Source organism: Daktulosphaira vitifoliae, unplaced genomic scaffold (assembly GCF_025091365.1).
Source record: "Daktulosphaira vitifoliae isolate Bord-2020 unplaced genomic scaffold, ASM2509136v1 Scaffold_1, whole genome shotgun sequence".
Classification (NCBI taxonomy): domain Eukaryota; kingdom Metazoa; phylum Arthropoda; class Insecta; order Hemiptera; family Phylloxeridae; genus Daktulosphaira; species Daktulosphaira vitifoliae.
Window position 1 is genome coordinate 12574653 of NW_026099572.1, and position 27666 is coordinate 12602318.

A 27666-nucleotide genomic window follows, 5' to 3' on the forward strand; every position below is an offset into this window, starting at 1 on the left:
AAAAAAAAAAAAAACGGCCTCTGATATTCAAATCTTAGTCAACTATTATGATTAGTATATCAAAATAGTTTTATTTAATTAAAAATTGGCAAACCTATGTGAAGACATGGGTTTACTTGATTTTAAATAGTGATATTTTGAAAGATTTAGTTTTATTTAAAAAATTTAATAATAATAACAATAATTTTGGTGGTATTCACGCAGGTTTGTTAATGTTTGTGGTTTTATTTTGTCCTAAGTCTTTAGCTATGTTGAGAATAAGGAATAAGGTGAGTGGACTGTATGTTTGAATGTAGAATGAATTTTACAATATATAATTATAACAATTAAATGTATTATACAAAAATCATAAAATCTTATATACACCAACATAGATAGGGGGACACTTAATACTAATGTTACAATGGCGCTGATATAAAAAAATAATAAATTATAAAAGTGAGTAGGTCTTGGAAAGAAGATGAACAAGCATTATACTTATCTGTTAGTTGAAACAGCATATGATAATGTTGTATATTGAAAGGATCAATTGAAGTAGAATGCTAGTAGCTGACCAATGTGTACAATATGATGTAAACAATATTTTGATGTATCTCAGAAAATATGTAGAGCCGACGGCGATATACTGAGCGCACAGGGTAGGACAATCGCAAAGGTGATATTTTACTTTTACAACAAAAGAAATACAAAACTACTGACTTGCAAACGCTATAGAGCTTATAGCTGAAGAAGCGTTAAGATGGCGGCGACAATGCAGACATAGTGAGAAGACAGACAACAACTCGATGTAACACAACGATAACATGAATTATCACAACACAATTTCTCGACAGCATATTCGACCCATGTGTATCCAACAGTCTACATACTGAATTTATTTGATGGCAATTATAGCACATGAATTTTTAGTAAAATACATGTTCAATTTAATTTTGGTATATATTGAAAAACCCAAAGACTAAATCTAATGTCAAAAAAAACACTATTCGTCAGAAGCTCTCATCAAAAGGTTGTGTTTTAGTTAATTTTTTTTTATACTTTCAAAGTGTGATCAAATAATCAATATTTATTAGTCATGATCTGTATTCAAAGCAATTAATACAGGTGTGATCGAAAACTAACACCCACATAAAACTTAAATGTAAAATCGTTTCACAAATAAAATTTCTCTATACATAGTGGATGAAGTTAAAGAAACAAATAGTACTGTTCAAAATAGGAAAGAAATTAAATTTCTGGAGTCATTAAATACTATTTTTGATATTCAGATAGATTCTTTAGAGACTACTTTTAAACAACAAACGTAAATTATTTATTTTTAAATCAGTCTCTAATACTAGTGGGCCGCCATAAAGTAATGCCACACAGCATTTCCAGGGCGGCCCACAATAATGCCGGTCATGGAAAAAAAAAAGTCTCTAATATTAAAACTGTAGAATATAATAAAATACCCATTTGAAAAACACTTGAGATATAAAAGATAATGATTTTTAAGAACTTGAACTGAGAACACTAAAAAAATTATATAAGTTACTTAAATTAAATTAATATAAATTAATTTTTTAATAAAAAAATATGTATTTTAAAAGTATTTTATGATTAACTGTTATGAATATTTTCAAAAATATCATATATTTTATCTTATGCTTTATTTATAGAAAAAGGTATAAATTTTTAAGATTAGTGAACAATTTTTTTTCTATTTATAATATACATAAATATCAGCCAAACAGCATAAAAAAAATCTTAAGCTCACTTAAGACCTACTAGAAATACAGTACATAATGACACTAATTATGATATCGGCAATGTCAATTTTCGACTTGAAATTTTAAAACAAAAATATTTGTGTTCTACAGTAAAAATGAAACAATTTTGATTATTACTAATCATAATATTTGATCAAAAGTTTAATAATTGAGGTCATTTTTGGTCAAAATACTGAAAACATGTTGAGCAACCATTATAATACATTTTATGTAAAAAAATAAAACTTTATGAATAAAATTATAATACATATTAAAACTGTATCAGTTGTAAAGAATTTAATAATAATTTAATTATATTAATATCAAAAATTAATTTTAATAAAACTATATGTAAGCTATTTTTCGTTACCTATTGTTATGATGACCACAAGCAATAAAATTATGGTTATAAATTTTTTAAATAAAACTAAATCGTTCAAAATATCACTATTTGGGGGAGGGGGGTATTTATGGTCAAAATATTAAAATCAAGTTGAGTAACTAATAAATTTTTTTTTTATAAATCTTAACTTTTCATAAAATATCTATTTTAATATATATATATAATACAGTTTAAAGGATTCTCATTAAAATTTTGATGACCAACTTCTTTTGACTCACCATAATATACAGATCTAACTGACAACTCTTGTAAATTTTGATCCAATAATCATTTTGTTGTAATTTTTTTTTTATCAATATTTTCATTTTTAGATTATGTTAAACGTATAATTTTTAATAATAAAATAAGAAATGTAATTTTAAATTTTTTCAAAATATCAAAATGAAATTTAGAGCTTTTTTTTTTACAAACAATTTTGATGAGGCAATAACATCTTTAGGATATGTACTTATTGATTTACCTGAATTTTAATACAGTGAGTGGGTATGTAACATGGATGGAGTATGTGTTATAAATATACAATAGTACAAACTCTAAAAAATAAGCTAATTTAAAATTTATAAAAAATTTTTATTATTAAAAATAAATACTTTTAAAATAGCTTAAGAATACAAAAATTGTTTTAAAAAATTACAATCAAATTATAATTGGATCAAAAGTTACAAGAATTGTCAGTTATATCTGTTTTACTCCGTATATATATTATTAATTACCTATAGTTGAAATATTCAAAATAATTAATGAAGCAATAGATGATGGACTATGAACTAAACATAAGTCTAATACTTTTTTAACGGGTGAAAGTAATGTACTATTTCCTGAATCCAGTACAGAAATAACATAAATAAGACGTAAACAAGACCACCTTAAATCCATTTTTTCTTTTGGTCCCATAAAGAAATCTGACATGGTCAACAATGGCATAATACTTTTGAACACAAACATAAGACCAGCTATTGCACATTGAGACGTTAATACATGTTTAATCTTTATGAAACAATAACAATGCACAATATAAAATATTTATTTGTAAAATAAGTAAATAATCTTTCAGAGAAAATTACTTTAAATGCAGCTTCAACAAATTTAATATATTGAGTTAATACTGGATAAATATCAGGACCATTTTTAAGTATCATCAATCCAACTGAATTTTGTGCAAATGGATGTAAATTTACTACTGCGTCTTCAATACCACTAACCAAGGATGGGAAGAAATTATTTGCATTAAAGTAACACATTGTTTGTTCTGGAAAATACACTAATATGCATCTGGCTAGTTTTAAAACTTTTGATACAATCATAGAATCAGCAATATAATTTGAATCAATATATGATACACTAAAAAATATATATGTAAATATTAATTAACTACAAATTGAGAGAAAAAAAAATCTTTGTATTCACCTAGGTATAAGTGTTAACAAAGTTTCACATGTTCCCATTAAATCATCATTTAGTGATGTTGCAACTTTTGAAATAGTTTGAATTAATTCAATTGAACTTATTAACATGTCTTTTGTTACATTGTATGATGCATTTTTTTTGTCACCATCACGACACTAAAAATGATAAAATATAACCAAAACTTTATAAATATTAATTTTAAATAATGTTAGCAACAAGTAATCAATTCTTATTATTAATATTAATTTTATTTAATAATAACAATGGGATGATGAATATTATTCAATGGAATACAATCTTTCATATTTCTTTTTAGATATTATTCAGCATAATAATTATATCAATTAGATACTCAGAAACATTAATTAAAAAAGAAAATCTTTATTATAATTTCCAAATATCATCAACTCAAAAAATAACTTAAAATTCCATGAAATAAAGTTTAAGCACAAGAAAATATTACCTAAATAAAAAGATTTAATAAAATAATTTTTACCATTCTAAAATTATTTATAGCCGAGTTTAAGAAGTAAAAAACTGGAACTTTATAATCAAATTGAACCATATCTCCATCACTTATAAATGTAGTGTTACTTGGAATTTCTATATTGCAAACTACATCAGTTACAAAATATTTATCAGTCAAATAAAATGTATCTGATTCTTGATCATAAATATACCGTCCATCAGGTGGAAAAACTGCATTAAAAGTTTTAATATTATTCATTAGTTGCCAAACCTGAATAAAATCATGAAAATAAAGATTAATAAAATGAAGCCCTATAAAAAATGATCATATTTTTTACCTTATTTAAATTTTGAGGTGATCCTTTAATTATTCCAATAAATAAATCAAAAAGACTACATAAATCAACAGGATACATTCCCATGAATTTTTTAATAAAGAGACCAATGCCAGATTCCAAATTATTTATTGTTTCAGATGAAAGTTCTGAATTTTTACTTAGTAAATATAAAAGTAATTTGATAAGTAATGGATCATAATCGATTAAATCAAATATATCTAAATCTATACTCTCTATTATTAAGTTTTCACATAAAATTCTTGCTAATTTATCTGTTATGGTGTGATCCTAAAAGTGTTTATAAACAAAATTTAACTTAATTATATCAAACTACTATTCATTTATAACAGGTAAAAAATGAGCATATTACATTTTTGCATATTTCATCTATGCATTATAGCATTTATTTCAGTATTAAATTATTCATTATATGATAATTATTTACCATATGATGTAATCTCTACCTAAAATAATTTTATTTTAGGTATAGTTTTTTTTTATCACTAATAATTATTTGTGATATCTTTAATCAAATTTTGTTTAAATCCTCAATTTCTAAATTTTACTTTGAAGGTACAGCCCTGTTATATTTGTAGAGAAACAAATTTTATCTTAAAGAAAATATTACTTTTACTACTGGTGATTGACACATATTTAATAAGGAAGGCCATAACTTTAATGGGCTCATTATATCTGTATAAACATCCAATTTTTGTAAATCTTTTATTCCATATTGTCCTTTTAAATTTAATATTGCCCAAGCCATTAAAACTGCTCCATATTCACTGCTATGTTGTATCATTTTAATTTTTTTATCAGATTCAATAAATTCTTCATCTGAAGTCCAAATATAGTTATCATACCTACATTAATATTTATTAAATTATGAAAATTGAAATGATATAATTTATATTATATAGAAATGCAGTGTTATCATGTGAAATGTGAAAATAACCATAAAAGCATGTTACAGCAATCTTTGTAAGGCAATTAGGCAATAAATTCTTTTAACACATGATCTTAAGGAGGTTAATTTTCTTAGCCTTATATCAAATTCATACATTTATTTATACCGTATAATAAAAATTTCATATTATAGAAATGATAGGGATATTTTATGTTTCTTATAGAAATCATCAAATTTTGAAGGATGGCATATTTTTTTAATTATATTTTTCAATATTAATTTTCTTTATTATATATTGACTAAATGATATTTTATTAGCTGTACACTACAGCTATGATTTATTTATTTTCAACAGAATTAGTTATAAATAAAATACGATTCTATACATATAAACCAGTTGTCATTTATAAAAAATAATTACATTGTCAAAAGTTAGTTTGAATTAAAAAAAAAAAACAGCAAAACATGTATGGTGGGGTAACTAAGAGTTTTAGTAAATTTACTAGAAGTTTATTCCTTTTTTTCGTCTCTTAAATCTTCTGATGAAAAATGGATATTTAAAAAAAAACCACCCCTTTAAAACTAAATATATAAATATGCTCTTGCTTAAACAATATTTAATTATTTATTAATTACACTGAATATATACATATTTCACAATATCATCAACCATAATATATTATTTTTTATGCTTACTCCCAAAATAAACAAATCATTTGCAATGAATGCAACGTTTCTAAACTAGATATTTGACACATAAGCGCAGCATATGTAGTGTTCAAGTTATTATAATCATATTCCAATGTTTGATTTTTCCCAAAATTATTGTCCTGTAATAAACATGATACTTTAAATAATAATAATTTTAAGAAAAATTTAAACATATGAAGTTATTTTGAGTAGCTATAAATAAACATTATAATTAAGTTATTAAGTAATTAATATAAATTATCATCATTTAATTTATTGGATTCTAAGTCAGCATACAATAAATGTAATAATAATAAAATATATATAGAAAAAAAATACTGATTTTTTTGATACCATGATATTACAAATAATTTTTAGCTTCAATGCGAAGTGGAGAAGGTATTAATTTTACAATGATGTGTTTTTTTTTTTTTTAATTTTTTTTTAAGTCTGTTGCTACTTTTTCTCAGCTCTCACTGGACCGATTTCTTTCAAAAATACGTCAAAAGATCACAAATTGTATCTAGTTGAAGACATTACCCTAAAAAATTGAAAAAAATTGCCTCGTTCCCCGCAAATGGGGGAAATATCCAAAAAAATTACAAATTTAAATATTGCTAATTTTGAAATTTTTTCACTTTTTTTTCTTAAAACTTCCATAACTTTTTGAAAAATCAACAAATCAACATAATTTTTTTTTATACTAAAACCTTAGATATTTACCTTTCATTTGATATCATTTTTTTGAAAATCTATCACTTAACCTGCTCATTGGGGGGGATTTAAAATGGCAACTTTTTTACAAAAATTAATTTTTTCAACTTAATTTTTGAAAATGTTCCGGAAAGACTGCGTCCTTTAAACATATATCAAATTAAAGCTTATTTTATGTACTACAAAATGAAAAAAAAAAATTTGTCCCGACACTTTTTTTTCTACATTTAAACGGCTGCCGTAGTTAAAAAAACACTATTTTTGTGTTAAAATTTTCGATTTTCGATTTTAAATTTTCAACTTAAAAATGCTATAACTTTTTGAAAAATGTATATATCAGCACAAATTTTTTTTTTCTAAATACATTATAAGTACATCTTTCATTTGACATACTTTTTATTAAAATTGGACAATTTCCCCTTATATAGGGGGCGTTCAAAACTTAAAATATTGTAAAAAACATAGATCTTTTTCAACTGAACTTTTGAAAATGTTCCGGAAATACTGCGTCCTTTAAACATATATCAAATCAAAGGTTATGTTATATACTATCAAATGAAAAAAAAAAATTTGTCCCGACATCTTATCTTCTATGTGCAAATGGCTGTCGAAAATTTAAAAAAAAATGTAATGTTTGCGATTAAAATTACCTTTTATCGGGATGTTTTTTGTACTTAAAACTGCCATAACTTTTTCAAAAATGAACAAATAAAAATAATATTTTTTTGTATTGAAACCTTAGATATTTCCCTTTCATTTGATATAATTTTTTTTGAAAATCTAACACTTATTCTGCTCACTGGGGGGATTTAAAATAGCAACTTTTTTACAAAAAATAACTTTTTCAACTTAATTTTTGAAAATGTTCCGGAAATACTGCGTCCTTTAAACATATATCAAATTAAAGCTTATTTTATGTACTACAAAATGAAAAAAAAAAATTTGTCCCGACACTTTTTTTTCTACATTTAAACGGCTGCCGTAGTTAAAAAAACACTATTTTTGTGTTAAAATTTTCGATTTTCGATTTTAAATTTTCAACTTAAAAATGCTATAACTTTTTGAAAAATGTATATATCAGCACAAATTTTTTTTTTCTAAATACATTATAAGTACATCTTTCATTTGACATACTTTTTATTAAAATTGGACAATTTCCCCTTATATAGGGGGCGTTCAAAACTTAAAATATTGTAAAAAACATAGATCTTTTTCAACTGAACTTTTGAAAATGTTCCGGAAATACTGCGTCCTTTAAACATATATCAAATTAAAGCTTATTTTATGTACTATAAAATGAAAAAAAAAAATTTGTCCCGACATCTTATCTTCTATGTGCAAATGGCTGTCGAAAATTTAAAAAAAAATGTAATGTTTGCGATAAAAATGACCTTTTATCGGGATATTTTTTGTACTTAAAACTGCCATAACTTTTTCAAAAATGAACAAATAAAAATAATATTTTTTTGTATTGAAACCTTAGATATTTCCCTTTCATTTGATATAATTTTTTTTGAAAATCTAACACTTATTCTGCTCACTGGGGGGATTTAAAATAGTAACTTTTTTACAAAAAATACCTTATTCAACTTAATTTTTGAAAATGTTCCGAAAATACTGCGTCCTTTAAACATATATCAAATTAAAGCTTATTTTATGTACTATAAAATTAAAAAAAAAAATTTGTCCTGACGACCTATCTTCTATGCGCAAATGGCTACCATATTCAAAAATATGCTATTTTAAACAATTTTTTTTTTTTAATTAAACACTATCTACAGATTTGCATCGAAGCGTTTTTTATGATAGTGATTTTAATCACTGTCAGATATCATCTATACTGGACTCAACTATGCCACGACCCCACCGTGCTGTTTTTAATACTAAAAACATTATTACTGTTGGAATAACAATACCAAATATGGAATATATATGACAGTAATTTAAAAAATTATTTTAGAGATTGTGAGGTGTTTTAATTATACTAATCTATAAATCACTTTTAAAACAATATCAAAACTGAAGTAATATAGGTACCTGGTATTGTCATTAATGTAGCAATTTAATAAAATATCAAAGGACTCTCTTTGGTAACTACGTTGTATGTATACTATAAAATCTTTATAATACACTTACTATTAGATTATTAATCCAAGTATTAAAATCATCTTTAGTTAGTTTATTCACTCTAAGTGAAGTAAGTACCATTAATTGTAATATCTCTATTTGTTGATTCAAAATAAATGTTAGTAGATTTTTATGTACTATTTTTTGAAGAGGCTTGTACACAATAGTATCAAAAAAAGTTATTGAGCGAACATAAGACAATTGATCTTGTAAAGCAGAATACCATTCTTTCCAATTTTGTTTCCGAGCAAATTTTTTGCAAACTGCCTGTAAAATATCATATAACTGTTAATATTTACAATACAACATAATACTTTATTACGTTACCGAATAATGATAGTTTGGGTTTTCAACTGCAGTCAATATGTATTTTAATGACCGGAATAAAAACAGAAGTTCCTCATTGTAGAAGTTCCACACATTAATACAAACATTATGTAAATCATTTTCAGTCAAACCTTTATTAGTACCATCTTCGCCTTCATTTTCTGTGTATTTATCATAAATACTTTTGGCATCATTCTCATCAATGAACTAAAAAATAAAAATAATAATGCTTATATTATTCAATACGAAAACATATTATTAAAATATTATAATTACAAGCAATTGAGAGATGATTGGATATAAATAATCAGTATCAGGTTTATCACTTTTATAAAATACAAGTCGGGTTGATGCATGTGGTTTAAATTTTAAAATGCCTTTCTTCATATCATCAGCTGCATGGTTTAACATAGATTCAATTGACTCATCTGTGTAGTTAACATTAAGTTTATTCAACTTGTAATAGAATTTTTGCCAACTAATAACAGAAATTAAAAAAAAATTATAATTTTAATTATAACTATTTAAAGATACATACGTTAGTTTTTTCAAGTCCATATTTTCTTTTGACACAAAAACGACTTCAGTTATAAAATTCTATAATCAATAGTTCTACCAAACTACTGTTACTGTACTATTACATTACAATGAATAATTTACAGTTAAAATAATTATTAGAATTAAAAAACTTAAGAACTGATTCCAGACATCAAAATTTAAGTAACTTGTAAAGCAGCATTAGTTGAAAATAAACGTTACCGGTATCATCCGGAAAAATACTGTTATCAAGAATTTTTTTTGAATTATTAACTCAAGGTGTTGATTTATCAGATGTTAAGACTTGCTACCAGCCAACATAAAAAGAATAAATTAAAAAAATTACACTAGTTAAGTTCTCCATTAGGTTGCACTGACTGCCCGATGAAGGCTTAAATTTTCACAAGAAAAATACGAAATTTTGTTAAATTTTTTACTTTGAACTTTTAAGTTAATATATTCATATTTAAGACCTAATTTCGACAATAATCACATTATGACTTAATATTTATTTTTGATGACAAACTACTGTCATATATCATGACTTAAAGTGTCATTTAATAGATTTTTAGATTTAAGTAGACCGTATGATTTTTTTTTAATTTGTTCATTATTTAATTTTTTTAAGTTTTATACTTGAAATACTTTTAATTGTTATTATTATTTCGCCTGGTCATAAAAATATTCTAAAATAGTGATTTTAATGTTGTTATTAACTAGCTATTTTCTTAATTATATCAAATCCTTATATTAAACTAATTAGATTGATGTTTTCATTAAAAAAAAAAAACCCATCACAGTGGGGTCGCGTCATAGTGGGGACGTTGCATAGTTGGGTCCAGTATAGATTTAATCTGACAGTGATTAAAATTACTATCATAAGAAACACTTCGATGCAAATCTGTAGTGTTTAATTCTAAGAAATTAATGGATAATTACAAAAGCAACATCAACTTAATCAACATCAAATTATATATTATATAATTTTTAAAATTAATTATTTTCAAACAATTATTGATTTTGATTTTTAATATGTCAAATATAATCATTTTGAACCTACTTTTTTTTGTCTTTTAAAGTGAAAGTTTTAATAAAAAAAAAAAAATGAAATTATTACCATAACTTTTAGCTCAACTTGCAAGTTTGAAATTGACATTATTAAATAGAAAAAAATTAATATGCAATCAGGAAATTTTATAATTACTATTTACAGTACATTTATCAGAAAAGTTCGATTTTTTTTACATTTTTATTGTAATAGATCACTTTAATAAATATCATAGTAATCATTTCTAATTAACTTTTGGTGTTTAATAAGATTCTACAATGGAAATATTCAAAATTTAATTAATTTTAATGATTATATATCTAAAAAAAACCAATAAAAAAAAAGTTGTTAAAAAGATTTACTCAATCAATTGTAAAAATCCATCGTTAAATTCAGGTGAAACTAAAAATCATTTTTTTTTTAAATTTATCATTTATATAGCAACATGTTACAAAAAAATTTGGAATATTATAGACTGGTAGTAGCACACAAAAATAGAGTTAAAAAATTCATAATTTACAAAGTAAAATTATTTACTTTTGTAGTTGAATACGTTTATCATATAAAATCTAATTCGACAATAAATACTTTAAGAATATTATAAATTAATGATTATAGATCATTTATTAATAAATTATTATTATTAATGAATATTAGATATAAATGATTTTAATTGTTTATATGGAATTTTTTTTCAATTTTTAAAGGTAATATCTTCAACTAAATAAGAATTGGAATCATTTGACGTAACGTCGAAAATAGTAGGTCAAGAAAAATAAATCGCGGCCTCAAAATAAACACATAGTAAAATAATATTAACATGAATAAGAAATTTCTTCTCACGAGAGAAGGCTACAGTGATATTTTTCCTTAATATTTATTGAAGTTATTGAATATAAATGAGACAAAATCAAATGAATTGAAAATTTTTTTTCTAACTCAAAAAAAATGCAAAATATTTTTCGCCACAGATTCGGACTTCGTACCTTAAACGTGAAAGACAAGTGTTACCGATTCGTCAACTGATCGTCGCATGATAAAATTAGCAATTTCAGCTAAGTCAAATTTAAAAGATAATTTTTCAACTTTAAAAATTTAATTTCTTGTGTCTAAAAACTTTATTCTATGTCAATTAAATTATATAAAATTCATGAAAGTCAGTGTATTGCCCTTATAAGATATTTTAAAATAAAATAAAAAACCTAGGATTTTAACACAAAAATAGCATATTTTTGAATATGGTGGCCATTTTTGAATAGAAGATAGGTCGTCGGGACAAATTTTTTTTTTTAATTTTAGTACATGACATAAGCTTTAATTTTATATATGTTGAAAGGACGTAGTATTTCCGAAACATTTTCAAAAGTTAAGTTGAAAAAGTTAGTTTTTGTAAAAAAGTTGCTATTTTAAATCCCCCCCAGTGAGCAGATTAAGTGTTAGATTTTCAAAAAAATTATATCAAATAAAAGAGAAATATCTAAGGTTTTAGTATAAAAAAAATTTATGTTGATTTGTTGATTATTGAAAAAATTATGAAAGTTTTAAGATAAATGAAAAAAAAATGATAAAATTTACCGATTTTTAAATTTGTAATTTTTATGGAGAGTTCCCCCATTTGTGGGGAACGAGGGAAAATTTTTTAATTTTTAAGGGTAATGTCATTAACTAGATACTATTTTGTGATCTTTTGACGTATTGTTGGAAGAAATCGGTCCAGTGAGAGCTAAGAAAAAGTGGCAACAGACATAAAAAAAAAAAAAATCCAACACATCATTGTAAAATTAATGCCTTCTCAGCTTCGCATTGAAGCTAAAACTAAAGATGATATAAACTTAAAGGGTAAGAGGTGATAAAACAAGATTTATTTTAAATTTTAGCATAGTGAAAATTGTACATTTTTTTTAATTTTAAAGATCACGCATGAACCATAGTTAATCTATTATCTTAAATAAATAACTCGTTTATAACAAAATAATGGGTAATTTTTTAAAATTCCCTTAAATAATTAATTGAAATCAAAATAAAATTATTTTTTAAATTATTAAAAATTTATAAATTTTTGTAAATTTATTCATTTTTTTTATTTTTATAATAATAAATATTTAAAATAGAATAAAATTTATAAAGTAGTTCATAATATATTTACATAATCTATTTACTGTAATGGTAAAATTAATATTACAATGCAGATAACATTTATTATTCAGATTCTTCATCCGAATGACATTGATGAATGGCATCAGAATTAGAAGCATTAAGCTTTTCTATAATTACAGTGGCTGGGTCAAAAAATCCTCCAGTTTGTTTTTCACAAACAAAACATTTGGTACTTTTCTTAAAATGGGATAAAGCACATTTCTCACAAAAGTAATGTTTACACTTGGTCATAACAGGATTTACATATGACATTCGACAAATCAAACATTTAAATGGTATACAATCATCATTGTCATCATCTTTAATTTCATATTTTGATGGGTCATCATCTCCATCAGAATTACATGTCTGGTTAGTTTCCATTTCTAATTGCCAGCCAAATTTATAGTCTGATCTATCATGTAAAAATTTACAACTATCTCCAAAACCACAAAAACCCGTCTCTTTGTAATCCTTACATATATCAGGTTGATAATCCCAGCGTACTGTTGAACGTAAATTTGTTGGAGCTCGAATAGGTCCTTTACGTACCATTCCACTAGATGCATTGCCAAGAGCTGTATCTTTTTTTTCATAATATTGTGTATAATTAGCGATACCTCTGTAAACTTTATCATCTTCTTTTCCTTTAAGTTCTTTATTTACTTGTAATGATCGTTCATAAATTGCTTGAGCATCTCTATCAAGTTCTGTATCAATTTCAACTGTTGCTGTAGCACCCATATCTTTGGGTCCACTCATTTCAGAATCCATTTTAGAACGGTATGAAACAGTAACTGATTCCAGGTCACTTTCAGAAGATTCATTAGTAGTATCAATAGTTTTCAATTTTTTAGTTAGAGTACTTTGAATTAATGGGTTTGATCTTTTTTGTCGCTTTTCATTAATAACAACTGCAGATTCTTCATCACTGCTTTCACACTCAAAAACCGCTTTTTTTCTCTGATTTTGTATAATCTTACGTTTTTTAAACATTTTAAACTTAAATATCTGTTCTCACAATTAAATTATTTTCTAAATAAATGTAAATTGATTACAGAGTATTTTTTAATTTTGTTGGATAATTTATTTACAATTCACTTAGATTATTTGAAAACATGAAATACAAAAACAAGGTGATAACTCTAATAAATTATCACAGACTATGAAAATATAAGGTTTGTGATATTGACTGTTAGCAGGCTACTTGTCGTAATCGACATTTTATCTAAAATGTTCAGATTCGATTGATTTGAAGTATAGACATATAAATATTTATATTTTAAATATGTATATAATAAATATCTAAATATATTAAATACATTTAGATATTAAATAAATTTATATAAATTTTAGCTTCGATGCGAAGCTGAGAAGGTATTGGTTTTACTATGATGTGTTTTTTTTTGTGTCTGTTACCACTTTTTCTCAGCTCTCACCGAACAGATTTCTTTCAACGATACGTCAAAAGATCACAAATCGTATCTAGTCGAAGACATTACCCTTCAAAATTGAAAAAATTTCCCTCGTTCCCCGTAAATGGGGGAAACCTCCAAAAAAATTACAAATTTAAAAATCGCTAATTTTCGAAATTTTTTCAATTTTTTTTACTAAAAACTGCCGTAACTTTTTCAAAAATGAACATATCAATATAATTTTTTTTTATATAGATGCTTGATGTCTTTACTTATCATTTGGTATATTTTTTTTGTAAATCTGACACTTAACCTGCCCACAGGGGGGGATTTAAAATGACAACTTTTTCACAAAAAATTAACTTTTTCAACTTAACTTTTGAAAATGTTCCGGAAGGTCTGACACTTTTATATATATCTTAAATTAAAGCTTATGTAATATACTTTAATTTGAAAAAAAAAAATTTGACCTCTGGACTTGTCTTCGTGGTGAAAGTTGACATCAAAGTTAATAAAAAATTACGATTTTTGTAAAATAATTTTTTTTTATATTTTTAACTTAATAATGCTCTAACTTTTTCAAAAATGAACATATCAATATAATTTTTTTTTATATAGATGCTTGATGTCTTTACTTATCATTTGGTATATTTTTTTTGTAAATCTGACACTTAACCTGCCCACAGGGGGGGATTTAAAATGACAACTTTTTCACAAAAAATTTACTTTTTCAACATAACTTTTGAAAATGTTCCGGAAGGTCTGACACTTTTATATATATCTTAAATTAAAGCTAATGTAATATACTTTAATTTGAAAAAAAAAAATTTGACCTCTGGACTTGTCTTCATGGCGAAAATGGCTACCGAATGCTTTTTTCGTGTGAAAATTCTCGATTTTATTATTTATATTATATTTAACTTTATAATGCTATAACTTATTGAAAAGTTTATGGATCCACACAATTTTTTTATGACAAATAATATTTTTTAATAAACCCTTTTTCATTCGACATACTTTATCTTAATCAGGATATTAATAAGGAACCAGCAGATCAAGTAGCTTTTGGAATAAAACACCAATTTTTTTTTAAATTAAACACTATCTAAAGATTTGCATCGAAGCGTTTATTTTTGATAGTGATTTTAATCACTGTCAGATATCATTTACTTGATCCAACTATGCCACGTCACCACTGTGCCGCGACCCTCCTGTGCTGGGTTTTTTATATAATTATGATTCCAATTATCTATAAATTATTTTCAGGTTTAAAAAAAAAAAAATTTCTTGATAAAAATGTCTCTTACACCATTTAGCCACAAACAGTTGTTATTATTATTAGGAAGTTAGAGACAAATACATAAATAATTACCTTAGATTAAATTTATATTAATGTTAACAAAATATTGATTTCGACCCAAATTGATAACGATTATTTTTTATTTTTCTACAGATAAGAGATTATAATTTAGTATTTACTCAGTATATTAGAATTTGCATATTCACTTCTAAATTGTTTCATTATTTAATTTTTTACTTTAATGCATTTTATTTGATTAATAACGATTTAATTGTAAAATCATGGGGGTATTCTCTAGCCGCCAAAACGCTAGAGAAGAAGAAGTTGACAGTATTTCTAATAACGTATACAAATATCCTCCCAAGTCTGGTAAGAAAATTTACCATTTTTAGCAATAATATTATCACAAATAACAATTGTAAGTTTTTTTTTATTAAGGAATTTATAATAAAGTTATGATCAGAGATTAACATTTTTTATTCTTAAATTATATCAGCTTTAACTTTAAAAAAATGTATTGATAGACAATATTGGTTTTGTAGAAGCTGAGTCATGGACGGAAATCGAGGTTAGGGGCCTACAGAACTTAGCTCCGCTAAAACTAAAATAAGTAGTCCTAGTCCCCATAAGAATTTTTATGTATAGAATATAAATTTAGCTCAGTTACTATGATAGGACAACTTATAATTTGAAATATTTATAGTTAATTGCAGTTGTTGGCTATCTGATAGTCTTTATTGCTTTATTTGTTTTTCATATTGCTACCAAAGTATCTAATTGTTTGTCAACCTTTTGTACACCATACAAACTAGTCAATTGTAAATCAGATATACATTGTCATCTATTTAGAAACTTTAAATTATTATTATTTTTGTACTTTGTGTAATAGTCTATGCTTGAATTATATTTATTATCAACATCTACATATCTGAACCCCACTAGCTATGTTTGTTAATAATATCTATATTGGATAAGTACAATGAAAGGTAGAATATACACACAAATAGCTCCGATGAGTAATTCTAGCCTCCTTTAAAGTTTTAGTAAATTTCCTTCTATGAACTGATTATTAGTGGCTATGGACGCACAAAAAAAAAATAACTAAAAATTGCATATCAATAAGTATAATTTTTACTTTTATACCATTTTGTACACATTTTCTCTACTTAACCCTTCTATATAACAATACATTATATTTTAAACATAAATTCATTTTTGAAATAACAAACTCAATTAGATTTTTGTCAATTGTATTATTTTTTCAGGGAACTATTTTAGTACTCATTTTATAATGGGAGGTGAAAAATTTGACACACCTCAACCCGAAGCATATTTATTTGGCGAAAATATGGATTTAAACTTTTTTAGTAAATGCCCTTCTACAGTAAGTTAAAAAATAGTTTTTATCAAGTAAACTATAATGTCATTTTAATCAAAAAAATTAATTATGGTAACCTCTTACTCCATTAGTATGAAATTTTAATTGTGTATACAAAGTGATCAAATAAAGATATTCATTCTCTTGGAAACTATTGAAAATTTTTTATTTTTGTAAAAAAAAAATTATTTGATTCAAAAGGCTCTAAATTAATATAATAATATAAAAAAACTTTTTTTTATTCCTTCAGAATTAAAAACCTAAACAATAATTTAATAATATGATAGAAAAAAAAAATGATGTGCTTTTAATATTTGTTGAATCGTTTTTATGTTATTGCATATTAAAATTAAGCGTTTTTAGATCAATTTTCTATTGATACATTGTAGTTTTTAAAACTGTAATTTTTTGGGGGATTGTCCCCATTTAGGATGAAAGAGGAAATTTTTCAATTTTAAGGTTAATGTCTTTGATTAAATACAATTTGTGATCTTTTGACGTATCATTAAAAAAAATTTGTGTGATAAAAGCTGAGAAAAAGTGGTTACAAAAACACAAAAAAAAAAAATTTGAATACATAATAAAATTAATATCTTCTCAGCTTCATATCAAAGCTAAAACTTTTTTAGAAAAATTATTTTATTTTTTTAGAAACTATTTTAATAAATCTCTTTGTAAATATTTTTAATTCTAAATAATATGCTAATTTATATTTTTAATATTTAGTTTCCTTATCCCCCTCCTGAAGCTGGTGAACCTACCAAACCTTTAAAAAGTTTAGTAAATATAAGGAAAGAATCATTACGCTTTGTTAAAACTGAAGAGGGAAAATCTGTATTTAACATTGAATTCATATTTGATTGTGATGCACCTTGTTCAATCACTATATATTATTTTTGTACTGAAGAATTTACCCCAAGTGGAGTATCGTAAGTATTAATAATTTGAATTATCTTTCTGGGCGTGGTGTGGCGTGGTGGTCACACTAGTTGTTGACAAAACTCTAGTGTTAAGCCGCGTCTACCGCCGTAGGTGAACGGATGGGTGACCATGTGTGTGCTTCTACGGTGGCGAAAAAGCATCATGTTCTCAGTGTAGAAGGCAATGGGAAACCACTGCACTTAAAATTTCCCCAGGATAATACCAATGGTATTAACCAACCTAACGGTTGTATAAAAAAAAAAAATATCTTTCCAAAAATTTTAATTGTATTTTTATGAATATTCTAATAAAGATTTAGTTGTCGTGATCCATCAATGACTTCCGAGGTGTACCATTATAAAAGAGGGTCAAATCAACAATTTTATCAACCATTACATTTATTTAATCCAAGTCTATACAATAATGAAGATCTTATTTATATGTTTAATAAAGAAGTAATACCAATTGCTATACATTGTGTTGCTCATGATACTTCTGAAGGTGATCTATATATTTAAAAAGAGAAAACAATTTTTTAAATAAACTGGATGATTCATCATTTATCACGAACAACTTAATTAATAAAAAAATAATATTGAGAATTTTTTATTTGATTTCTTTAAAACGCATGTATTTCTCAATTCATCAATCATACTTGATATACTTGATTTATTCATTTTAAAATTTGTTTATTTGTCATTAGTCTAATCTTTATTGTCCTATGGAATTTGTATATGGGGTAACACATATAACTCACACATATCTAGTCCAAATTCAACCCTTAATATATTATTAAGAATTGCTTTAAATTAGCTAAAATTGTACCACACTTTTTATATAGTGAAATCATTATTTATAATTTAAAATCATTATATTATCGAAGCATTTTATTGCATTTGTATAAAACTAATTTGGCCTAATATAGACCTTATATAATTTTTCATTTCTTATAGTACTAGATTAAAACAATTTTTTAATCTTAATTCTGTTAAATTCAATAAACAGTTTGTCAAATTTAATTGTATTTAAGTTGGTATAATGATCTGTAATAAATTAAATATAAATCTTGAAACATTCAAAAGTAAATTCTCTTTTAAAACTTTTCTAAAAATGCTCAACTTCAATAATATAAAACTAAATTGATATATTAAAATTTTTAAAATTTTACAAATTATATTAATTTAGTACACAATATTTTATTTATAAATATATGTATGCATTTGTATATACGGAGTGTTCAGTAAGTCAAGAAAAATATCAATTATTTTACACATTGAAGACAATAGAAACCTGTCCTTAGTAATTGAACACTGTATATATGTATATATATAGATTTAATTATGCATAATTTAATATAATATGGAACTCTTATTATTATTCATCTAACCCAGGCACAAGTTATGCTTTTGTGAAGAGGTGCCATATATTATATATTTTTTGTAATGTTATTATTGACTGGTCCATAATAACTTTCGGACCAGTATTTTGGAAACTATTGAAATTTTTATACCTATATCATAGGTGTAATTTGGTGAGGGGGCAAGAAGGGTACAAAAAATACTTAATGATTGATAAATTAAGAAAACTATGTACCTTAAAGAAACCAAATAAAAATTTCTCATATTTTTTTTTATTTTTTGATTAATTAAGTAGTTTTTGATAAATGGATCGTCGTTCTGTATAACTTTTTTTTGAATGATTCAACCATATTAATTATTAATCATATATTTTAGAAACACGTCAATCTCATACCACAATTGCAGTTGTTGAACAGTATTCAGATGGTTCATACATTTTAAAAGCTTTAAAACAAAAGTTATTTGTAGATGGATTATGTTATTTATTACAAGAAATTTATGGTATTGAAAACAAATCTACTGAATTAAAAGTGAGTTTTTTTACAGTGAAACAATAAACTATTTAAATATTTAAAGAAATTTCATATCTCTTGGACTAATATTTGCAATATTATCCTATACTTTATATCTTACATATATATATATCCTAAACCTTATTTATTAGACTATTAGTTATATATCAAATTATAAATATATAAATTATTTAGTATGGAACAAACCAATTTTAAAAAGAGTAAAGTCTAACTGTAAAAATATTTTATTGACATACATTTGAGGTTGTAGAGAGAGACATAGCCATATTAATCATCACTATGCCTTAAACTTATTAAATTATGTTTATTTTATTTTGTAAGAACTACATACAGAGTGAATTTTTTACCATAATTCACTCAATTACTTACAGAATATTCTTAAATACAATGCATTTATTATCAATTATGATTTTATCAATGGATATGCTTAAATTATGGTAGTAAGACATTTGTTGTGAGTTTATAAATATGCCAACTGGTAATGCATAAATCATATCTATTGATAAAATCATAATTGACAATAATTGCTCTGTATCTGTGATAGTGACGTCATAAAAATACAATTAGCTACCTGTATTTGTAACCTCTCATATATTATACATGTATATTAGCTCAAAAATTAGAAACTTGCAAAATTGTAAAATTGAATCCTCTTAATGAAACTTTTATGAAGTAAGCACAACTATAGGATTTTTTTTTAAACATACCTAACATAATAGTGACTTATTCTTTGTATTAATAAGCAAATGCAAACTAATAAATTTTTTTACATTGTAATTTATTTTATTTTAATTTAATTTTAGGATACTGGTGATGAAGAACTAGAAGATGGTAGTTCAGAGTGTGTCATTTGCATGAGTGATATGCGAGATACATTAATTTTACCTTGTCGTCATTTATGTTTATGTCAATCATGTGCAGATTCTTTACGATATCAAGCAAACAATTGTCCGATTTGCCGTGTTCCGTTTCGAGCATTATTACAAATTAAAGCACTACAAAAAACTTTAGATAATAATCATCGAGTAAGTAATATATCAAAATTTTTAATTTAAAATAAAAAAACAATATTTCACACTTAATATAATACTATCTGCCTAAAAATATTAATCTTTATAATTTGGGAGAAATCACAAATAATTTGTGATTTCTATATATTTTTATGATAATTATTATCATTTCTAGTTTATATTTTTAATTTTTCTCTTGTAACTAATTGATATATTAGTAGATATTAATTCCTCTATATTTATTATAAATTAAGAAATCTTATAATTCAAGTATTAATTATTAATAAATATTAACTAAAATTTTTTATGAATTTTATCTTATACTAGGTGATTGCTTAAAAGAAAATTTCAATAAAATCTTTTGAGATTTATATTTTTTTATTGCTTACCTTCCTTAACAAATTTTTTTTTTATAAAAATTACCTATGTCAGGGTGTAGCTAATGTTTTCACATTTACTTTTTATTTTTATCATCAACTGCAACTATTTCTTCACAATCTGTTCTTCCCGATTATATATTAATCCATCAAAAATTATTATTATTATAAAATATGAATTGTTATAATATACAGGGTGATTTTTTTATCATAACCCACTCAATTATTCACAGAAAAAATATATTTAAACATTTTTTTTTTTGATTATCTTTAGTTACACATTATTCTTGAATTATTAACTATTTAAAACTTTTTATGTTCATCCCTTATGCCTTGTAAGGGTGTCAACTTTGTTTTTTTAAATGGTAACACATATTTTCAATTTAATAAATGTTTGGATTTTTAATTCNTTTGAATTTAATAAAATGTTTGAGTTTTTAATTTAATAGTAAATGGCATTTGAATTTTTAGTATAACTTTATTTGTTTATTAGATATAAACACTTAAAGTTTCAAATTTTTGAGTTAATATACATGTATAATGTACAAGGTATTACAAATACAGGTAGCTAATTGATTTTTTATGACATCAATATTCGCAGGTACACAGAATTGTTATTATCAATGGTAGGTAAGGCACATTCTGCCGTGCTAAGCAAAAACAGGATAACTCCAAAATTAAAATTTTTTTTTTTTTTCTACAGGTAAATTTAGTGGTTTTACACCGATTTTTGATGTAAAAGTAGCATATTTCCTATTAAAACCCATCTAAAATTGAAATATAAAATAAGAAAATATACGGTAAGTTCAATATATTTGATGTTTTGTAAGCGAAAACACGGTAAATCCAAATACTAACCAAAAACTTGGTATATCACATAAAAAATAATGGAGTTACCATCTTTTGACTTATGTTCATATATTGGGAAAAAAGGGTATCTTGATTTACTGTTAAAAATGTTTTTTTGTGTTCCTGAAAAATCATGTTGACTGGAGTTATCCTGTTTTCGCTTAGCACGGTAGCATTGTTGTGAGTTTATAAATACACTACTGACAATATAGAAAGTATATCTATTGATAGTCATAATTGATGATAAACAATCCGTGACTGTGACAGCAATGTCATAAAAATCCAATAAGCTACCTGTATATGTAATACCTTGTTTATTATACATGTATATTAACTCAAAAATTTGAAACTTTAAATATTTATATCTAATAAACAAATAAAGTTATATTAAAAATTCAAATGCCATTTACTATTAAAAACATTTTATTAAATTCAAAATATGTATTCCCATTTAGAAAAACAAAGTTGACACCCTTACCAGGTATAAGGGATGAACTTAAAAAGTATTACATAGTTAATAATTCAAAAATAATGTGTAACTAAAGATAACCAAAAAAAAAAAATGTTTAAATATATTTATTCTGTAAGTAATTGAGTGGGTTATGATAAAAAAATCACTCTATATATATATTTTTATTTTTTTTAATAAAAATATTATTTATTAATGGTTGAATATATATTTTTATTGTATTATATGGTTGATTTGTAAAGTTATGCTAAAAATAATAATATTTATAGATTGATTTGCGTACTCCATATGGTTATGAAACAGTTCCATTAATTGAAGCTCTTAACGGTCCAAATTATCAAAAATATAGTAACACTTCTAAAACTATTGGCGATCCATTGTTAGAATCATCACCTGATAGTCAGTGTACTGGTATAAACATATGTACTTCCAAGTAAGTTTTAATGTAAAATAAGTTATTTTAGTTTGTCAAGTGTACTCGCTTATATTTGATCTATATTTATAAAAATTTATGTCGTAGTAGTTTTACAGTTGTATACATTAAACTTATTAAATGGCTTTATGTTATAAGTTAGTTAAAATAGGTTTTCAATTCCAAGTTACTCTTAAATTTTAAATATCAAAAAAAAATTATTATTTATGAAAAAAATACTATTTGGATATATTAATTGTTGAATTAGTTGGATCAAAATTATTTTATTTTTATTTATATTAATATTAAATATTTAAAACTATAGATTGAGTTTAGACCGTTTGTCAAGAAAAAAATCATGCAGTATAGATTCACATAATGAATCATTTAGCCAGAGTGATAATTCAGTTAGTTCAAATGTAAGTTATGACGAATAAATGAATATTAGTTAATGTTCAAATTTTACTAACTTATTGTTTTAGGTAACCAACAATGAAAAATCCCTAAAAGGATCTATCAAAGATGATAGTCAACTTAAACTTTCGATTAAATGTAAAGACAATGTCAAAGTTATTAATGAAAAAGGAAATTTAGAAGAAGAGGTATTCAAAGACTAAATCATTAATATAACTTAGATTGTAATTTTACTAAATATATTTAAGAGATTTTGTTGTTTTTTTAGACGCCAGATGAAGATAGTGAAGCAGAAAAAATGTCTCCATTACTTGATTCTGACAATACTGTTAACAAAACATTAGAACAACCATATGTTCCTGTGGTTGAAAGTATGAAGTTTGGATTATTACTTAGTTATAAGATTATTATTTTTTATTAGTTATATCTTATATTATAATCTATAGAAAAAGGAATTAATGTAATATTAAATCATGGCGCTGAAGATGCTGATTGCTACGGAGAATGTGTGTCTCATATACTATCCACTCATCAAAAAGAAAAACCACAATTATCAGTTTCTCAGGTATAATTTATAATTTAAAGAATATTTTTGAATAATTCACTCTAAATATATGTAGACATTCACTTTCTACAATAAATGACTTTAATATAACGTTTTTTTTTTTTTTTGCTTTATAAGTTTACAAAACAATGTTTATATGATTATTTTTATAATATTTTATTTCAATTATTGTTCATTAACACTTATATAATGAATATTCATACTATAAAATATAAAAATTGTTACTAACTTATTATTAATGTTGTTAAAAATTTTTTAAATTTTTTTATATAATTTTTTTGCCTACAAACAGTTAACTTAGTTTTTAACACATTTTTTAGAGGAGTAAATGTGTGTCTGTTCAAATGACACACATTTTAACACAACTAAAATTCTTCCACACCCAAATTTATTTTATCAACATCTTTTAGTTGACATCTTTGATATCTATTAAAAGTAATATTGTATAGTATAAAAGAATACTAACTTATTTTTTTCTTTGTATGATTTTTTAAAAATATGTTTTTATTATTTTTAATTTGATGCATTATTTATTATTTTGAGTTGCGTAAAAACTAAAATTTAAAACATTATACATAGATTGTATTTTATTAACAATAAATTATTTTCTTAATTTACTAAGTAAATTTTTCAGAATACTTCATAAAAAAAAAACCCAGCACGGGGGGTCGCGGCACAGTGGTTACGTGGCATAGTTGGATCAGGTATAATGATATCTGACAGTGATTAAAATCACTATCATTAAAATCGCTTTGATGCAAATCTTTAGATAGTGTTTAATTTTAAAAAATTGGTGTATTATTCGAAAAGCTACATGATCTGCTAGTTCCTTATTTATATCTTGATTAAGATAAAGTATGTCGAATAAAAAAGGGAAATAAATATTATTTCTCATAAAAAAACTGTGTTGGTCCATACATTTTTTAAAAAGTTTTAGCATTATGAAGTTAAAAATATAAAAAAGAATTTCTTTAGAAAAATCGTATTTTAGCTTCGATACGAAGCTGAGAAGGTATTGGTATTACTATAATGTGTTTTTTTTTTTGTGTCTGTATCCACTTCTTATTAGCACTCGTCAAACCGATTTCTTTCAATGTTACGTCAAAAAAACACAAATCCTATCTAGTTGAAGACATTACCCTTAAAAATTGAAAAATTTTCCCTCGTTCCCCATAAATGGGGGAAATCTCCAAAAAAATTACAAATTTAAAAATCGGTAAATTTTGTCATTTTTTTCACTTTTTTATCTTAAAACTGCCATAACTTTTGTTTATAGATGCATGATGTCTTTACTATTCATTTGGTATATTTTTTTTATAAATATAACCCTTTACCTACCCACAGGGGGGGTTTAAAATGATAGCTTTTTCACAAAAAATTAACTTTTGAAAGTGTTCAAAAATTTGAAAGTCTGACACTTTTATATATATCTTAAATTAAAGCTAATGTACTCTATTATGGAAAAAAAAATTTCCGACTTTATTTAGTCTTCACGGTGAAAATGGATATCAAATGCTATTTTTGTGTGAAAATTCTCGATTTTATTTTTTACATTTTCAACTTTATAATGCTATAACTTATTGAAAAGTGTATGAATAAACACAATTTTTTTATGAGAAATAATATTTTTTAATAATCCCTCTTTCATTCGACATACTTTATATTAATCAGGATATTAATAAGGAACTAGCAGATCCTGTAGCTTTTGGAATAATCCACCAATTTTTTAAAATTAAACACTATCTAAAGATTTGCATCAAAGCGTTTTTTATGTAAAAAAAGTTGTCATATTAAATCCCCCCCTGTGGGCAGGTAAAGGGTCAGATTTATAAAAAAAATATACCAAATGTTAGGTAGAGACATCAAGCATCTATAAAAAATTATATTTATTTGTTCATTTTTGAAAAATTTATGGCAGTTTTAAGTAAAAAAAATTGAAAAAGTTAGCTATTTTTAAAATTGTAATTTTTTTTGAGGTTTCCTCTATTTACGGGGAACGAGGGAAATTTTTTCAATTTTTGAGGGTAATGTCTTCGACTAGATACGATTTGTGATCTTTAGACATATTGTTGAAACAAAATGGTTTGACGAGTGCTGAAAAAAAGTGGTAATAGACACAAAAAAAAAAAATAATAATAAAAACACATAGTAAAGTTAATACCTTCTCAGCTTTGCATCGAAGCTAAAAGTGTGCTATAGTTATATTCCCTAAAAAATATTATTTTTAAGAAATTAATTTTTTCTTTTTTTTAATAAATATCTAGTTATAATCCAATTATATACAAGTTATTTAATTAGTATATGTTTTACTTATTGAACAAATATATAAATATGCAATATTATTCTTTAATTTTAGGAAAAAGTATCATTACCAGGAACTCCAATGAGTACAGTAAGTCAACGATCAAGTGGAGAGAGCTATACATCAGTAGGTTCATCTCGTTTATTATTAGCTGCTTATGAAAAAACTACTCCAGTTTAATGTGACTTTTATTTTTAAATTTTACGTTTTTTCTATAATTTAATATTTTTTTCTCTAAGTTAAATAAATATTTTTGAAATTACAACTTTTTTAGAATTATTATTTTTTAAAAACCATTATATATGTGGTTTTTACAATTTCAGTTAAACAAACTTTAGTTAATATAATTTATATTTTAACAGATTAATACAAACAATAGATTAGACTTTTTTGAAACATTTTTAAAAAAATTATAAACTTTTTATTGATTTATGGGTTTTGGAATAATATTTTCGTTTTATTTCAGAATAATTCAAACATTTTGTTTTAGACACTATAATTAAATTAAAAACTAATTTAATCAACTTTTTGTTACATTGATGTTCAAAAACTACTCGAACAATCTGTTTATTAAAACAAATTGTATAGTAGTCAAAATAATTAGAAATATTGAAAAAAATGTTTTTTTTTTGTAAAATAAAGTTTTTAATCCCTGTATTACAATTTCAATCTTTACTCATTTTTAAAACCAAAATTAGTTATTATTACTTGTTTGTAAGTTATATATTTATTGAATTTAAGAATAAAAGATAATGTTTGTACATATATAGAATTAAGACTTAATATTAATTAATAATATTAATTATAGAAAAAAGGTAAATCCGCAAAACTCATGAATTATTAATATCTGGTGCTAAAACATTCACACATTGAAATTATTAATTACAGTTAGTTGTTACACTGTCTTAGATATACTTTCTCTCAAAATGATTTCTATTTACTTTATAATTTGTTGTACTTTATTTACTTTTTATTATATTAATGCTACTAAAATATAATTTTATATTTATTTAATTTTTTATAAAAATTTTTTTTAAATGTTTAACTTGTTTGATGTTTAGTTATATTACATGTATTAAAATCAATAACTTAAGAATATAATATAAATATAGAATCTTGAATTTAACATTAATTTATTATGTTATGTATTTATTGTAAAATCTTTCAAAATTAAAATTTACTTTTTATTTTGTTAAATAATTAATAAAAAATCAGCCTCAATATTATATAACATAAAATGTTTCTTTATCACATTTACTTGATATTTCTAAGTTATAGATATCATATGTAAAAAAAAATTATTTAGCATTATTTACTTGATATTTGTAAATTTTGATACAAATATCAGCTTTTTTTACTTTAGAAAAGTCTTTGATTTTTATCAATAATGAACTTCATGAGCTCTAATTTATTATAGCTCTGAATTTCGCAGATATTCTGTAATATTTTTAAAGAAATTTTGGTATGAGTATATTGTGTGAAAAAAATTTCCAGTGCTGAGATTTAAAATTAC

The 27666-nt window shown here is 24.0% G+C and overlaps 3 protein-coding genes across 6 annotated transcripts in view; 1 reads left to right on the plus strand and 2 right to left on the minus strand.

Moving 5' to 3' along the window:
• LOC126896170 (nucleoporin Nup188) overlaps positions 1–9917 on the minus strand; it is a 17552-nt gene extending 7635 nt beyond the window's left edge. The window contains exons 1-11 of the mRNA XM_050668735.1: positions 9668–9917; positions 9406–9607; positions 9130–9336; positions 8812–9069; positions 5968–6101; positions 4993–5227; positions 4365–4652; positions 4055–4297; positions 3559–3713; positions 3216–3492; positions 2865–3138 (exon numbers count right to left, since the gene is read on the minus strand). Coding sequence (XP_050524692.1) covers positions 2865–3138; positions 3216–3492; positions 3559–3713; positions 4055–4297; positions 4365–4652; positions 4993–5227; positions 5968–6101; positions 8812–9069; positions 9130–9336; positions 9406–9607; positions 9668–9687 — 2293 coding nt within the window. The 5' untranslated portion in view covers positions 9688–9917. The remainder of the gene's footprint in view (positions 1–2864; positions 3139–3215; positions 3493–3558; positions 3714–4054; positions 4298–4364; positions 4653–4992; positions 5228–5967; positions 6102–8811; positions 9070–9129; positions 9337–9405; positions 9608–9667) is intronic.
• Positions 9918–12815: 2898 nt separating this feature from the next.
• Positions 12816–13992, minus strand: LOC126896402 (E3 ubiquitin-protein ligase RNF113A). Its single transcript, XM_050669157.1, has one exon. It carries the CDS (start codon positions 13844–13846, stop codon positions 12914–12916), a length of 933 nt encoding a protein of 310 aa, XP_050525114.1. The 5' UTR covers positions 13847–13992; the 3' UTR covers positions 12816–12913.
• Positions 13993–15717: 1725 nt separating this feature from the next.
• On the plus strand, positions 15718–27158 carry LOC126896307 (probable E3 ubiquitin-protein ligase MGRN1). Of its 4 annotated transcripts, none has more exons than XM_050668987.1 (13): positions 15718–15934; positions 16831–16949; positions 17670–17872; positions 18178–18365; positions 19598–19752; positions 20559–20780; positions 22730–22893; positions 23198–23291; positions 23355–23474; positions 23555–23657; positions 23733–23851; positions 26208–26279; positions 26962–27158. In XM_050668987.1, exons 1-13 carry the CDS (start codon positions 15847–15849, stop codon positions 26995–26997), a joined length of 1683 nt encoding a protein of 560 aa, XP_050524944.1. In that variant the 5' UTR covers positions 15718–15846; the 3' UTR covers positions 26998–27158. The 4 variants fall into 4 exon arrangements, with proteins under 4 accessions (XP_050524944.1, XP_050524952.1, XP_050524934.1 ...); XM_050668995.1 differs by lacking the exon at positions 26962–27158 and adding an exon at positions 26620–26658; XM_050669004.1 differs by lacking the exon at positions 26962–27158 and adding an exon at positions 16108–16133 and having other exon boundaries at positions 15848–15934; positions 26208–26600.
• The last annotated feature ends 508 nt before the right edge of the window (positions 27159–27666 follow it).